Source organism: Leptodactylus fuscus, chromosome 1, assembly GCF_031893055.1.
Source record: "Leptodactylus fuscus isolate aLepFus1 chromosome 1, aLepFus1.hap2, whole genome shotgun sequence".
NCBI lineage: Eukaryota > Metazoa > Chordata > Amphibia > Anura > Leptodactylidae > Leptodactylus > Leptodactylus fuscus.
Window position 1 is genome coordinate 120199324 of NC_134265.1, and position 15729 is coordinate 120215052.

Below are 15729 nucleotides of genomic sequence, written 5' to 3' on the forward strand. Positions count from 1 at the left end.
GTCAGACAATGGCACTATATAGCAGTAGCAAAAATTGTGGGTGCACGTAACCCCAATATATTCTTTGAATTCCCAGTCAGAAACTGGCACTATATGGCAGTAGCAAGAAATGAGGGTATTTGTAACCCCAATATATTCTTTGATTTCCCAGTCAGACAATGGCACTATATGGCAGTAGCAAGAAATGAGGGTATTTGTAACCCCAATATATTCTTTGAATTCCCAGTCAGACAATGGCACTATATAGCAGTAGCAAAAATTGTGGGTGCACGTAACCCCAATATATTCTTTGAATTCCCAGTCAGAAACTGGCACTATATGGCAGTAGCAAGAAATGAGGGTATTTGTAAACCCAATATATTCTTTGAATTCCCAGTCAGACAATGGCACTATATAGCAGTAGCAAAAATTGTGGGTGCACGTAACCCCAATATATTCTTTGAATTCCCAGTCAGAAACTGGCACTATATGGCAGTAGGAAGAAATGAGGGTATTTGTAACCCCAATATATTCTTTGAATTCCCAGTCAGACAATGACACTATATAGCAGTAGCAAAAATTGTGGGTGCACGTAACCCCAATATATTCTTTGAATTCCCAGTCAGACAATGGCACTATATGGCAGTAGCAAAAATAGTGGGTGTATATAGCCCCAATCCTATTGCTAGGGGACTTGCAGGGTATTTCTGAGGTGAAGGTGGGGGGGGGGGCACACCGTTGGAACGGGGATTTGGGGTGTATATATGGGGTATACGGGAATACACTGTCAGTGTATTCCATTCAGGATCCTGGGAAAGCTGGGTTGCGGCGATTGAGCCTGTCAGTGCCACGTTACACTGACAAGCTTCTCCCTGGAATTTAGCTCTTATAAGAGCTGTTGGTTGTCTTCTCCTTCCTATCCTAGCCTGTCCCTGCCTACCCAGAATCTAAGCCCTAGCTAGCTGGACGGAAACCTCCGTCCTCGGTGAATTGCAAGCTCAGAATGACGCGAACCTGGGCGTCGCTGTTCTTTTAAATTAGAGGTCACATGTTTTCGGCAGCCAATGGGTTTTGCCTACTTTTTTCAATGTCACCGGTGTCGTAGTTCCTGTCCCACCTACCCGGCGCTGTTATTGGAGCAAAAAAGGCGCCAGGGAAGGTGGGAGGGGAATCGAGTAATGGCGCACTTTACCACGCGGTGTTCGATTCGATTCGAACATGCCGAACAGCCTAATATCCGATCGAACATGAGTTCGATAGAACACTGTTCGCTCATCTCTATTTAACATCCCCTTTCTGCACAGGATGTTACCCCATCACTGCTCCCACACAATATAATGGCCCCATCACTGTACCCCATACATTATGGGAGACCAGTGAAGAGGCCACTGTATGATGGGGAGCAGTGAATTGGCCATACAAGATTTGGCTCAGAAAAACCCTTAAAAGAGGTTGCCTATAAACAGGAGTTATCACTGTAGTGGCCAGCAGAGAGGTGTAAAAAAAAAAAAGTATACTGTCCTGTCCCTAGCACCCCATTGTCCCCGCCTGTGTCGGTTCAGTCTCATGGTGGCAACTCATTTCTGTAAATCCTGTATCTAATTGGTCTCAGCGATCACATGAGGTGCAGGACTCCCAGCAAGGAGGCACCAGCACGAGACTGAACGGACACTGGCAGCGGACAACGGAGACAGGTGAGTATAATTTTTTTTATTCATTTTTATTTTACACCTCCCACCTGGCACATGAGTTGCTCCAATTCCTGGACAACCACTTTAAAGGATTTATCCATATTTCTAATATTGATGGCCTGTCCTTAGGATAGACCATCAATAGTACACATGTGATGATACAACAGCCAGGACCTCTGCAGATCAGTTTCCAGGACAGAGCAGCTACAGGTAATGGTAACATTTCTAGGAGACGCACTGTTCACTTGCCATACAAGGTGTAGCAGTAGGTTTAGGTAGTGCAGTGGTGCCCATGGTATAGTGCGTGAGCAGCAAGGCTCCGGACATGTTATTACCTTTAGTCGTCATGTCTCGGTACCGCTGATCTGCAGGGTTCTGGCAGTGGGCCCCTAGATACCTCAGTCCAACCCTGATCACGCACCATTATAAGGGTAGTGGACTTCTAAAGGCAAGGCTTTAATCTTTGGGGCTCCAATACAAAACCTGGCACAGGTTCCCCCCTATTATATGTTATGTGGGCTTTGAGCCCTCTCAGAGACCACAGCCAAAGTGTTACTGCTATCTCTGCAGACCTGATAGCCATGTCTCTGGCTATGTTGTATTAAGGAATGCTGAAGATATAAGAACTATTTAAACGATCACAGTTTTAATAAATAGAACCTATTAAAGAGGGCCTTTCATGTCCTCCAGCACATGCGGTTTTATACACCGCTAGTAAGCCGACAGTGCGCTGAATTCAGCACACTGTTGGCTTTCCCGTTATGTGCCCCAGGGAAAAAGCTACCGATAGCTCTTCCCTGTCAGAAGGGTATTCCTGACAGTCTAGCTGGGAACGCCCCTCCTGACAGTACTGTGTGTAGCATTATACTGTCAGAGGGGGCGTTCCTTATCGCCCAGCCATGACACTGAGCGGTGAGAAATGCCCCACTCCTCCTGACAGTACTCGTCCATAGACTATATAAGATCACATGTGCCCGAGGACATGAAAGGTCCTCTTTAAATGTACTGTAACATGTGGTAACAGTCATCTAGAGTTAGTCCTCAGACTTGGGTATTGTAGAATGCAGCTGCAGGTTTATGCTTTATATATGTGGAAAGCCCACAATCATATGGACAGACATACAGAAATCATCACTGAATGAATCTGCACAAGAAGATATAGAGTACTGTCCATTATGTAGAGGTCTGTCCATTATGTAGAGGTCTGTCCATTATGTAGAGGTCTGTCCATTATGTAGAGGTCTGTCCATTATATAGAGGTCTGTCCATTATGTAGAGGTCTGTCCATTATGTAGAGGTCTGTCCATTATATAGAGGTCTGTCCATTATATAGAGGTCTGTCCATTATGTAGAGGTCTGTCCATTATGTAGAGGTCTGTCCATTATATAGAGGTCTGTCCATTATATAGAGGTCTGTCCATTATGTAGAGGTCTGTCCATTATGTAGAGGTCTGTCCATTATATAAAGGTCTGTCCATTATGTAGAGGTCTGTCCATTATATAGAGGTCTGTCCATTATGTAGAGGTCTGTCCATTATATAGAGGTCTGTCCATTATATAGAGGTCTGTCCATTATGTAGAGGTCTGTCCATTATGTAGAGGTCTGTCCATTATATAAAGATCTGTCCATTATGTAGAGGTCTGTCCATTATATAGAGGTCTGTCCATTATGTAGAGGTCTGTCCATTATGTAGAGGTCTGTCCATTATATAACGATCTGTCCATTATGTAGAGGTCTGTCCATTATATAGAGGTCTGTCCATTATGTAGAGGTCTGTCCATTATATAGAGGTCTGTCCATTAAGAAACACGTGTTACATTTTCTGGACCCAGTGATAAAAAATAAACTGTTACATATTAAATAATATTTATATCAATTTGAACAAATTATTTTTTTCCTTTCAGTCAAGGTGGGCAATTTTACAAATCTAATAACAGTAAGATGGCCATGTTAGTTGTCCCGTAAACTAATTACAAACTGATAAGTTTTCAATTACAAAGTCATACTAATACTAATACATACTAATGACTAATTCATTATATGCAACTATTTGAAAAGTCACAATTTTTTGCACCATTGTGCCGCTAAATAAATTAAAATAATATTTATTTATATAATGCCAACATATTCTACAGCACTTTACAAATCAGGGTACGTGAACAGACCTTACAATATTTTCTGTGTATACTTCAGAGACCTTGGCGGGAGTAACCTATATACGGAAACCCTGAGTTCTGATATTAAGCACTACTTTGCGAGATAGAAGGAAACTGCATGCTCTCATCTTGTACAGAGCACTAGGTCACACAATGATGGAACCAGAGGACTGTGATCATTATAAAGTTGCATTAAATAAGCACAATGTTGAGTTAATGAGGCCTGTAATTAGACAATAAGCATCTGAAACTAAAAGAGACAATTCTTTCCCCAAATTGTGCAAAAACAGTTGATTTTAATTATATTTTAATGTACTGAGATCATTCTTTTTATATTGGGCAGACTGACCTGTCTGAATATGTGTACAGCTGCTCTGAATAACTACAAAGCTTGATGTCTTCCAATGCTCCTGGTACAAATTAAATGTCTCTTATCTCAGCGGCTGTAATGTTTTGGTTGATAGTATGGGGCTTTTTAACTTTGCAAATGTAAAGCATTGCTGAGTGTGACTCTTGATAACAATTTTGGCTTTTATCCACTTTTACATTGTTACACATATTTCTGTCCTATTTTTGACTGCTTACTGCACTAAGTAACTCGAATGTATCAAGCTTTGTTTGATACTTTTTTTGCAGCATTTTGGGGGAATTAAATTCATGTACTCGCCCCATATTGAAGCCTTAATAGTGTGAATTTAGAATACTAAGCATCTATACCTCATTGATGACAGGTTTGTAAATGGATGATCATGAGAAATTTGTACATCTGCAACCTTCACCAAATACCATTGGTCAATTGCCATGGCTGTGACTACCAGGGTAGGATTCATAGCAGCTGCTATAGAGCCCAGCAACAAAGAGAACACATTTCCATTGCAACCTATGGTATAATTAGTGATAACTAGGGATGATGAAAGAGATATGGGAAACTGAATGCACCTCCATTATTTTACTGGGACATCTTAATGCCTTTATGGGACATCATTATAAGTACTTTCCTCATATGCAGTGATGCCAAAGTGTACATAACAATCACTGTGTCCATTATCCCTGTATTGTGACATCAGTGTCCATTATCTCTATACTGTGACAACACTGTATGCAATATCTTGGTACTGTGACCTCACTATGTGCATTATACCTGTACTGTGACATCACTGTGTCCATTATCTCTATACTGTAACAATACTGTGTGAAATATCTTGGTACTGTAACATTACTATGTGCATAATCCTTGAAGTATGACATCACTGTGTGTAGTATTCCTGTATTGTCACATCACTCTGTCCATTATCCCTATACTGTGACATCACTGTACACAATATCTTAGTACTGTGACATCACTGTGTGCATTATGCCTGTACTGTAACATCAGTGTCCATTATCCTTATACTGTGACATCACTGTATGCAATATCATACAGATTAGATATATTCCAAAATAAACATACAGTACATGTAGATGTACTCCATAGAAACCTATGGAACTATCTATAGATTGGTTATGAGATGACATACAGTATGTTCACAGAGTCTTACATGGGATTGCCCTATAATCAACTTAGTGCACTTTTTAAGTTCGGTACTTGCTGCTTAAAATGGTCATGTAGTCTGGTGCCCCATTATATATTTTGCTATGGGGTCTGTAAGCCAATAGCTGTCAAAATAATGGAGGGGTGTACATCTTGCCCAGACTACTCAGGTGGGCAAGATAAGAGAAAGTGCAGGGATTACTTGTTCTCAGCAGACAGCTTTTGTCTGCTGAGCATTTTGTTACATGCTCAGTATTGGGCTGGATTTTTTAGGAATGGCAGGTAGGATTGGCAGTGGAACCTGTCATTCCACACCCCCTCCAGTCTACACATTGTGGATGTTCCTGCAGCGTGTCAGCTGCTGTGGATTGCCCTCATCAGTGAGGTTTAAAAGGTCAGCTACAGCAGCAAGACTTTGGACAGAGCTGGGCTGCAGGCCAGCTGGAAGGTCACACTGTGGGAGCTGTGTCTTGTATCCTTCAATTTTCCGATTGAATCTGCTATCATAGGGGAGGTAACCTATTGATGTGTGTAGTTAGAGTCTAGTCGGGCAGGTATTTCTTTTGTATGTTTTTTTTTCTTCCTTTTTGTGTTTGCTGCACTGTTTCTTGTGGAGTAAAAATAAAACTCTACCTGTTTGGACTAAAAATCTGGACTTGTTTGTCTATGCCACCCCACCTAGCAACCTCAGACCCTGACAGGTCCCATGAACTGTCTGTGTCCTGAAGTGAATTGTTATGTTAACGTTGCATCATTAAGCACAGTATCAAAGACAGCTCATTCTGGGAGACCTGGCACCATATGGGCACAAAGACCAAGAAAAACTCCCTCCACATCCAAAACGGTAACATCTGGCTCAACTATTTCAGAGGTCTCTACAAAAACATCCCTGAAGAAGACCTAACCCCAGAACAGCAACAGATAACCACCAAACTGAGAGAAAGGACTACCAGAACCCTCTGGACTCACCAATCACCATAAAAGACATACAAGAAAGAATCACCATGATAAAAAGCAGAAAAGCCAGCGGCCCAGACGGCATCCTACCAGAGATGATCAAACACAGCCCTCCAGCAATACACGGGGCACTGGCAAAGCTTTTCACCCTCATCCTCAACGCAAATCACTTTCCACAAGACTGGAACAAAGGCCTCATAACCCCCATCTACACGAATGGAGACCAATATGACCCCAACAACTACAGAGGGAGCTACGTCATAGAGGGATCTACGTCATAGGGGCCACACGGTGGCTCAGTGGTTAGCCCTGCAGCCTTGCAGTGCTGGAGTCCTGGTGTTCAAATCCCGCCAAGGGCAAAAAAAAAAAACATCTGCAAGGAGTTTGTATGTTCTCCCCGCGTTTGCATGGATTTCCATCCCATATTCCAAAAAGACATACTGATAGGGAAAAAAATGTACATTGTGAGCTCTATGTGGGGCTCACAATCTACATTAAAAAAAAAGAAATAAAAAAAAAAAAAAAAGGGATCTGCGTCAGCAGCACACTGGGGAAACTGTTCAACAGCATCATCAACCACAGAATCCTCACCTTCCTCACACAACATGGGGTCCTCAGCAAGAGCCAAGCAGGGTTCATGCCAAACCACCGCACCACGGACCATATCTACACCCTGCACAGCCTCATCAAGACCCATGTCCACAACATCAAAAGAGGCAAAATATTCGCCTGCTTCATGGACTTCAACAAGTCATTCGACTCAGTATGGCACCCAGGCCTTCTCCTAAAACTCCTAGAGAGTGGAATAGGAGGAAGAACGTACGATGTCATCAAGAGCTCCTACACCGGAAACCAATGCAGTGTGAAGGTGAACAGGAAAAGGACAGCATACTTCCAACAGGCCCGAGGGGTCAGACAAGGCTTTAGCCTGAGCTCAACGCTCTTCAACATCTACATCAATGAACTGGCTACAGTCCTGGAGGCATCACCAACCCCAGGCCTCACCCTGAATGACAGTAGGGTGAAGTTCCTGCTATACACCGATGACCTCCTACTCCTGTCCCCCGCCTATAAAGACCTCCAAGAAAACCTGTCAGTGCTGGAAAAATTCAGCACAACATGTGCCCTACCCATCAACCACAAGAAAATCAAAGTCATGGAATTTCAGAAGAAGAGCCACAACAAAGCCTCCACCCCACAATTCACCCTGAATGGCTCCACACTGGAGAAAACCAACAGCTACACCTATCTGGGGCTGGAGCTCAGCCAATCAGGAAGCTTCAAAACGGCAATAGAAACCCTAAAAGTAAAAGCCTGCAGAACCTTCTATGTCATCAGTAGACAACTGTACCACCTCAAACCACCGGAGAGGGTCTGGCTGAAGATATTTGATGCATTCATCACCCCTATCCTTCTCTATGGCAGTGAGGATTGTGGCCCAGCCACCTACCCAGATCAACCAAAATGGGACTCCAGTCCAACAGGGACTTTCCAGAGTTCTGCAAATACCTGCTCCATGTCCATCGCAGCACCTCCAACATAGCTTGCAGGGCAGAGCTAGGCAGACTCCCCCTATGGCTCACCATAAAGAACAGAGTACTAGTTTTCCAGGTGCACATGCAGGGGAGCAACCCAGACTCCTACCACCACCAAGCATGGCTAAGCCACATAACTCGAAAAAACTAGGCACCCCCTAACCAAACAACAGCCAACCATCAAACCAAAAACACCAACAGATGACGACCAAGGCCCAAATAAAGGTGACCACAGAGGCAAACAGAGAGCAGTACATAGAAGAATGGAGAAACAAAATAAATAACTCCAAGAAACTCACCATGTACCAGTCCCTACAAAGGGACTACACCATGGCCACCTACTTGGAGAAAATACACCACCCCAAATACAGACAAGCCCTGAGCCAGTACAGACTGAGCACCCACAACCTAGAGATCGAAACAGAGTGGCACAGGCAGACGTATAAGCCACAGGAGAACAGACTGTGCCAGCACTGCGACCAAGGGGCCCTAGAAGACGGGACCCACTTCCTGCTATACTGCACCAAATACTCAGCTGTGAGGGCAGTCTACTACCAAAGACTCTCTGCCCACATCCCAGACTTCACTTCAGCAGGCGATAAGAGAAAACTCTACATCCTACTGGGAGAAGAGGAGACCACTGTGGAGATCGCTGCCCAATACACGTCCAGCTGTCACCAAAAAAGAGGAAGATTAGACAAATGGACTATTAAACCCCCCACCCACCACCCAAACACCACTAAGCCCCCCCATCACCTGTCTACCCCATACCCAGATGCCTCAAACAAGAACGACGAGACCCTAAGGACACTCATACCCCCAACCCACGGACCCCGTACCTTCCACCACCCCCAACCTCCCTTTGGTTTGGCAACACCAAATGTCTTATTCTTTGGTAATGCTAATAAAGCTCATTTGAATCTTGTATGGCCTTTTTATTGCATTGTAGAGACGTGTAAGACAATGGGATCAACTTTGAGCTTGAGCTTGCATATTTTGCCAAAACTATCAAGAGTATTATCTTTATTCCAGGATAGAGTCAGGCCTTGTGAATGGGCTGTCAGTAATAATGTGGTATACCTACTGATGTGCAGAACAACCCTCTTTATCTAATAGTATGGATGTTTGCAATAAACTATTAACCAACATGGTACACCAGACTTAACCATGTCACTAACACCATATAGAAGCCTTTTGGAGTTAAACGTCATGGATTTCAGGCACATGAGTGGACGTTCATCAGTATTTTGCAGTTGTACAGTTGCATACTGTAGTAAACTGGGCGGTACTTTTTAACCATATCTGTAAAATACAACTATTTAAAAGTCGTCACAATAAAGTTACAATTACTGACAACTAATAGGCTGATGTTAAATGGGCACCATAAAACTAAACCAAATGATCCAAATTAAATGAAACAAATTTAACAAATGACGGCTGATTCTAGATGAACCTACATCGTAAATATAAAGTTATTTTAAATGTAAAGTTGCTCAAAGATGCAGAATCCTTAATATAGTTATATAAGGAAGCAAGTTTATAGAAAGTTATGTAGCATAATGTTTAATAGTGAGTAGATTGACAAGTACCCTGGAGCAGAATGCCAAGACTGTTTATGCCAGTTTGATCTTTGCCAATGTAATTCACTGGATGCTGATGTGATATGCAGAAAACACACAAAGATGGTAAACTCTTGTTGTAGTATTGAGAACTTCATTTAGTGAAATATATTGGTGCAATGAAACTACAACATCAGTTACAGAGTCGGTGAGTGATGCCGTTTTATTTGAGCTATTGGAGATGTTTTAATCCAAAGTGCTCATCGCTTTTACTGGAACTCATCCTGACAAAGTAAATAAAGCAATGTAAATGAAGACAGGTTACACTGCAAATATATGAAACATGTTCTTGCCTTCAAGTCTCAAACCAGAGTCACTGTTCACATCATAATTAGAATTGATCTATACCAGATTTATGACATGGACTGATATGCACATATCTCATTCTGTCTTTTAGTTTGCTTGTTCCAGGGTAGAACATTACAGCAGTAGAAAAAAACATTGAGCAACCAGCTTCTTTATTTGCAGCAATAAACTTTATTTTAATTTAAAGAAGCTGAATATGTTCCCAAAATTATCTCTTCAAGTGAATTTTACAGTTTTACAAATTTATCAACCTATCTACACCAGGAAGTCTATACAAGTTCCTGAGTGGCATAGAGCTCCATTCTGGCGCACAGGAGCGTTACTGATGTATTAAAAAGATATAGAGTATTGACAATTCTAATGGGCCTTGCAGGAAATCCCAGTCTTAATAAATACCACCTCCAAGTTTATACCTGGTGATGAGGCTTGGTTTTCATTATCATTGGCCATTATTTTACTGAATGAACCCATGAAGATTAGCAGAAATCACCATACACAAATATATGTCCTGTGTATATAGCTGAGCTGTTAGTGTTCCTCATATCCCTACTCAGGGGTGAACCTGCCCCTTTCGGGGGTCTCCCCAATCCACCGCCGCGGCCTCCCCAATCCACCGCTCGGTGCTAAGCCAGTCCAGGACAGCTTGTCCTGGACTGGCTTAGGTAAGCAAAAATGCCGCCCTCCCTGGAGCCCTGGAATAGCGCCGCCTGAAGTGGTTGCTTCAGGTCGCCTCATGGGAGGTGCGGTGCTGTCCCTACTAGGGGTGACCAAGTGTTGTATGCAATGGCATCCCAAAGCATCAAACTAGCAGTGTGTTGCCCCACAACAAAAACGGTGAGTAAAATTTTTAGATGGCATTATTTTGGGCTACATGCAATGTTTGTTCAGCTTTTACTAATGTTTTTGAGGGTACTAGGTGAAAAAGCAAGTGAAATACCAATGGTATGTAGTTTTTGCTTATTTTTACTTTTGTTTTTAGAAAAACAAACAAAATCTTAATTGCCAGGGGCACCTTTTTCATGGTGAAATGCAGTTTTTAATAGTCCCATATTGTGGTATATATGAATTTTTGATCACCTCTTATTCTTTTTGGGGGAGAAAAACAACCATTGGTACATGTGTATATATATACAGTCCTATGAAAAAGTTTGGGCACCCCTATTAATCTTAATCATTTTTTGTTCTAAATATTTTGGTGTTTGCAACAGCCATTTCAGTTTGATATATCTAATAACTGATGGACACAGTAATATTTCAGGATTGAAATGAGGTTTATTGTACTAACAGAAAATGTGCAATATGCATTAAACCAAAATTTGACCGGTGCAAAAGTATGGACACCCTTATCATTTTATTGATTTGAATTCCCCTAACTACTTTTTACTGACTTACTGAAGCACAAAATTGGTTTTGTAACCTCAGTGAGCTTTGAACTTCATAGCCAGATGTATCCAATCATAAGAAAAGGTATTTAAGGTGGCCAATTGCAAGTTGATCTCCTATTTGAATCTCCTCTGAAGAGTGGCATCATGGGCTACTCAAAACAACTCTCAAATGATCTGAAAACAAAGATTGTTCAACATAGTTGTTCAGGGGAAGGATACAAAACGTTGTCTCAGAGATTTAACCTGTCAGTTTCCACTGTGAGGAACATAGTAAGGAAATGGAAGACCACAGGGACAGTTCTTGTTAAGCCCAGAAGTGGCAGGCCAAGAAAAATATCAGAAAGACAGAGAAGAAGAATGGTGAGAACAGTCAAGAACAATCCACAGACCACCTCCAAAGAGCTGCAGCATCATCTTGCTGCAGATGGTGTCACTGTGCATCGGTCAACTATACAGCGCACTTTGCTCAAATAGAAGCTGTATGGGAGAGTGATGAGAAAGAAGCCGTTTCTGCACGTACGCCACAAATAGAGTTGCCTGAGGTATGAAAAAGCACATTTGGACAAGGCAGCTTCATTTTGGAAACAAAAATTGAGTTGTTTGGTTACAAAAAAAGGCGTTATGCATGGCGTCCAAAAAGAAACAGCATTCCAAGAAAAACACATGCTACCCACTGTAAAATTTGGTGGAGGTTCCATCATGCTTTGGGGCTGTGTGGCCAATGCCAGCATCGGGAATCTTGTTAAAGTTGAGAGTCGCATGGATTCCACTCAGTATCAGCAGATTCTTGAGAATAATGTTCAAGAATCAGTGACGAAGTTGAAGTTACGCCGGGGATGGATATTTCAGCAAGACAATGATCCAAAACACCGCTCCAAATCCTCAGGCATTCATGCAGAGGAACAATTACAATGTTCTGGAATGGCCATCCCAGTCCCCAGACCTGAATATCATTGAACATCTGTGGGATGATTTGAAGCGGGCTGTCCATGCTCGGCGACCATCTAACTTAACTGAACTTGAATTGTTTGTCCAAAATACCTTTATCCAGGATCCAGGAACTGATTAAAAGCTACAGGAAGCGACTAGAGGCTGTTATCTTTGCAAAAGGAGGATCTACTAAATATTAATGTCACTTTTCTGTTGAGGTGCCCATACTTTTGCACCGGTCAAATTTTGGTTTAATGCATATTGCACATTTTCTGTTAGTACAATAAACCTCATTTCAATCCTGAAATATTACTGTGTCCATCAGTTATTAGATATATCAAACTGAAATGGCTGTTGCAAATACCAAAATATTTAGAACTAAAAATGATTAAGATTAATAGGGGTGCCCAAACTTTTTCATAGGACTGTATATATATATATATATATATATATATATAATTTTTTTTTTATGTTGACTGTTGTATAGGATAACTAATTTAATATTTTCATATTTCTGACTTTTGCGCACACAGTGACATAAATAATGTTTTTGTTTGTTTGTTTGTTTATTTATATAGGAAATGGGGAACTTGGAGTTATTTTTTTTTATTATTTTAGTTTTTAAATATTTTCATAACAATTTACATTTTTTTTACATCTTTTAAATCCAACATTGGATTCCTTGATCACCTGTACAATATACTGGAATAATTCTGTATTTTGTAGATGTTTATTAGGTTCTGAGGTCCTGTCTCTGGATAGACCTAATAGGCATCCATACATGGCACACTGAAGGCCATTGTTAGGGCTCCAGTAAAGTACAACCAACACCATTCGGCGATTTCGCAGGTGGTGTTTCTGTATCTTCTACATTGAAGTTGTGTACTATTATGGCACTGATCAATTCCAGTCCAACATTGATTCTAATGCTGGGCATATACTTTATATGTAGCCTGAATTAGAATGTGTTCTAAACAGGGAGGGGGGGGGGGGTGTCACTAACACAAAACTCTGGTGGTGGTTTATCACCCTGAAAACAAAGGGATCAGATACATTGAAATCCAGCAGCCAACTCCTCCTTTTTCAACTGAAATATACATAGGGACACCTCTGTACAATTTAGCTGGACCCACCAAAATGGGTGTGCAGAGCTACCATTATCCTATTGTGTAGTGCCACTGTAAATAAATTTTGTGTCATTAACATTTATGCATATCAATGCATAAGCCATCATGTTAATTAGAACTAATAATGAGCTATGGGCACTCATGAGAGCTTGAGCTGAAATGAATGTTACCAGACATAGCATATAAATAATCTTATATAAATAGCCTGAGAGTCTTTAAAGTACTTGCCTCTAAGCATACCTACAATACTATACAAACCCCATTAGAGGTTGGCTGCAAACTGTTTCTGCTTACGTTCTGTACAGATCAGAGAGCATAGCCATGTGAGCAGATGTCAATATCTCCATTCACAGCCATATTCACTATATAAAATTACTTATATACTGATGTTGCTTCCCAAAAGAAAGTGTGGGTATACAGACATAGTATCTACTTCTATTGTCCTCTACCACCAAAAAAAAAGGTTTTACCCTCAAATACCAGAACAAACTAAAATTCTTCAGGTTGTAAACACATCAGTTGTTTCCTTTGTGTAGATGGATTCATACTTTTAATAAACTTATACAATATTGGCTATGTATGCCGTAGGGGCTATACTGCAGCTTAAAAACAAACAGGCAGACTTGGGAAAGCACACAGCATAAAACTCATCTTGCCTTTGGCAAATCAATCCTATAACAATCTATTGAGGACTGCAGATGTAATCCAAATAGGCAAAAGATTTTCTGCTTCACAATAGAGCATTGCATTATAGTGATAAATAGTACTATCACTGGCATAGAAAGATGTTAACAAAACAGTTGTATCTAAAATTTGGAAGAGACAAATGCATGTTGTTTTTGTGCCCAGTTTTATTGGCTATCTGTGTTCTCCAGTCATACACTGCAGGGGATATGTAGCCGTCCAACAGAAAATGAGATGTACTGTAGTTACAGAATTAATGAACAATATGCAAAGCCACATTGTATCCTCCTCATTGCACATTCCATCCGGGCATGATTCATATAATGCAAATAAGTCAACTACTGAATTCTGCATGTAGTTTCTTGCTTTACCTTTTGCTCTAGTTCCGTCTTATAGGTTTTCTCAGACTCCAGTCGTTCTTCAAACTGTGAAAGCCTTTTCCGCAAAAAGTTGATTTCAGTTTGGGCGCAGTCAAATCGTATTTGCCACTCATCTGCTCCTAAACAAAAAGTATGATACTGGTGAAATATGATGTTTTTGTCAGACTTACCAGTCACTTACAACCAGGTCGTGGAATGAAATGTTCATCAGGCTCTGACATGGCGGATATTTACTGCATACTTTACGATGGCTATAATGCATTATATGTTTGTTACAGCACAGCAGTTAGAAGCTCTTATATTCAGATATTTGCAGTATATATTTTAGTATACCATGTATCTTATGTACACATATGATTATATGTGCAGCATCTCTATTCACTTTTGTGTGTCATCAATTATATGTAACCAGTAATATCATAGAAAATGAAAAATTATTTCTTTTCTGCCATTTTTTTGGATACCTTATACTATCTGCTAATAAGGTTTTTGTATTGTTACTTATACCCTGGTAAATTAAAGTCTTGTGGGAACCATTTAATTTGTTTCAAGGTAAGATTTCTTCACATTTTTCAACCATTGATACTTTCATTAAATTTCTTACCAGATCCAACAACATTTGAGAAACTACTAAATTTTGATTTCTTACATCCCAGCTATTATAAGGGGTCAAACATAGCATTTTCTGTCATATTGTTGGATAAATAAAAGGTTTAATGGATACTGGATGATGTTGGCTTTTTCTGCTCTTTGAATCCTTTTATGATTCTTCCGGAATCTATGGCCACCAATGTCACTAAGACTATAGTCAGTGCCGCACCTCCCATGAGGCGACCTGAAGCGAGCGCTTCAGGCGGCGCTATGCCAGGTCCCCAGGGAGGGCGGCATTTTTGCTTCCCTAAGCCAGTCCAGGACCAGCTGCCCTGGACTGGCTTAGCACCGAGCGGTGGTTTGGGGAGGCCACTGGAGCATTGCTGCTCCAGCAGCCTCCCCTCACGCTCAGTCATCTCCGTGCCTGCTCTCTGCCTGCGAACGGCGCTAAGCCCCTCCCCCTCCACTCAACCACGCCCCTCCGCTCGGCCACGCCCCCTCCTCCAGGGGGGGGGGGCGCTTTCTGTAGTTCGCCTCGGGCGGCGAACGGGGAAGGTTCACCCCTGACTATAGTCTACCACTTTTCTGCAGTGGTGATATGGAGAAAGTGGGAGTCAGATTTGTGTCCTACATTGTAGGAAGAAGAGCAGCAAGAGAACAGATGAGGGTTTAGTATTTTTTAATTCCTCTACTCACCAATAATACATCCAGTGAGAGGGCTCAGAAAGATTTCTAGTCCTTAGATTCTTAAGGGGAAATTATTTTTGGTACACCATAGATACATACAATTATGTATCATGGCAATTAGGTAGGGTTCAGACTACCATTGGATTCCGTTCAGATGGTGTCCATTAAAA

At 41.4% G+C, this 15729-nt stretch overlaps 1 protein-coding gene across 1 annotated transcript in view; it reads right to left on the reverse strand.

Moving 5' to 3' along the window:
• MYO18B (myosin XVIIIB) overlaps positions 1–15729 on the reverse strand; it is a 456489-nt gene that overhangs the window by 189367 nt on the left and 251393 nt on the right. Inside the window, exon 29 of the mRNA XM_075276574.1 lies at positions 14273–14400. Within this exon, the coding sequence (XP_075132675.1) occupies positions 14273–14400 (128 nt within the window). The remainder of the gene's footprint in view (positions 1–14272; positions 14401–15729) is intronic.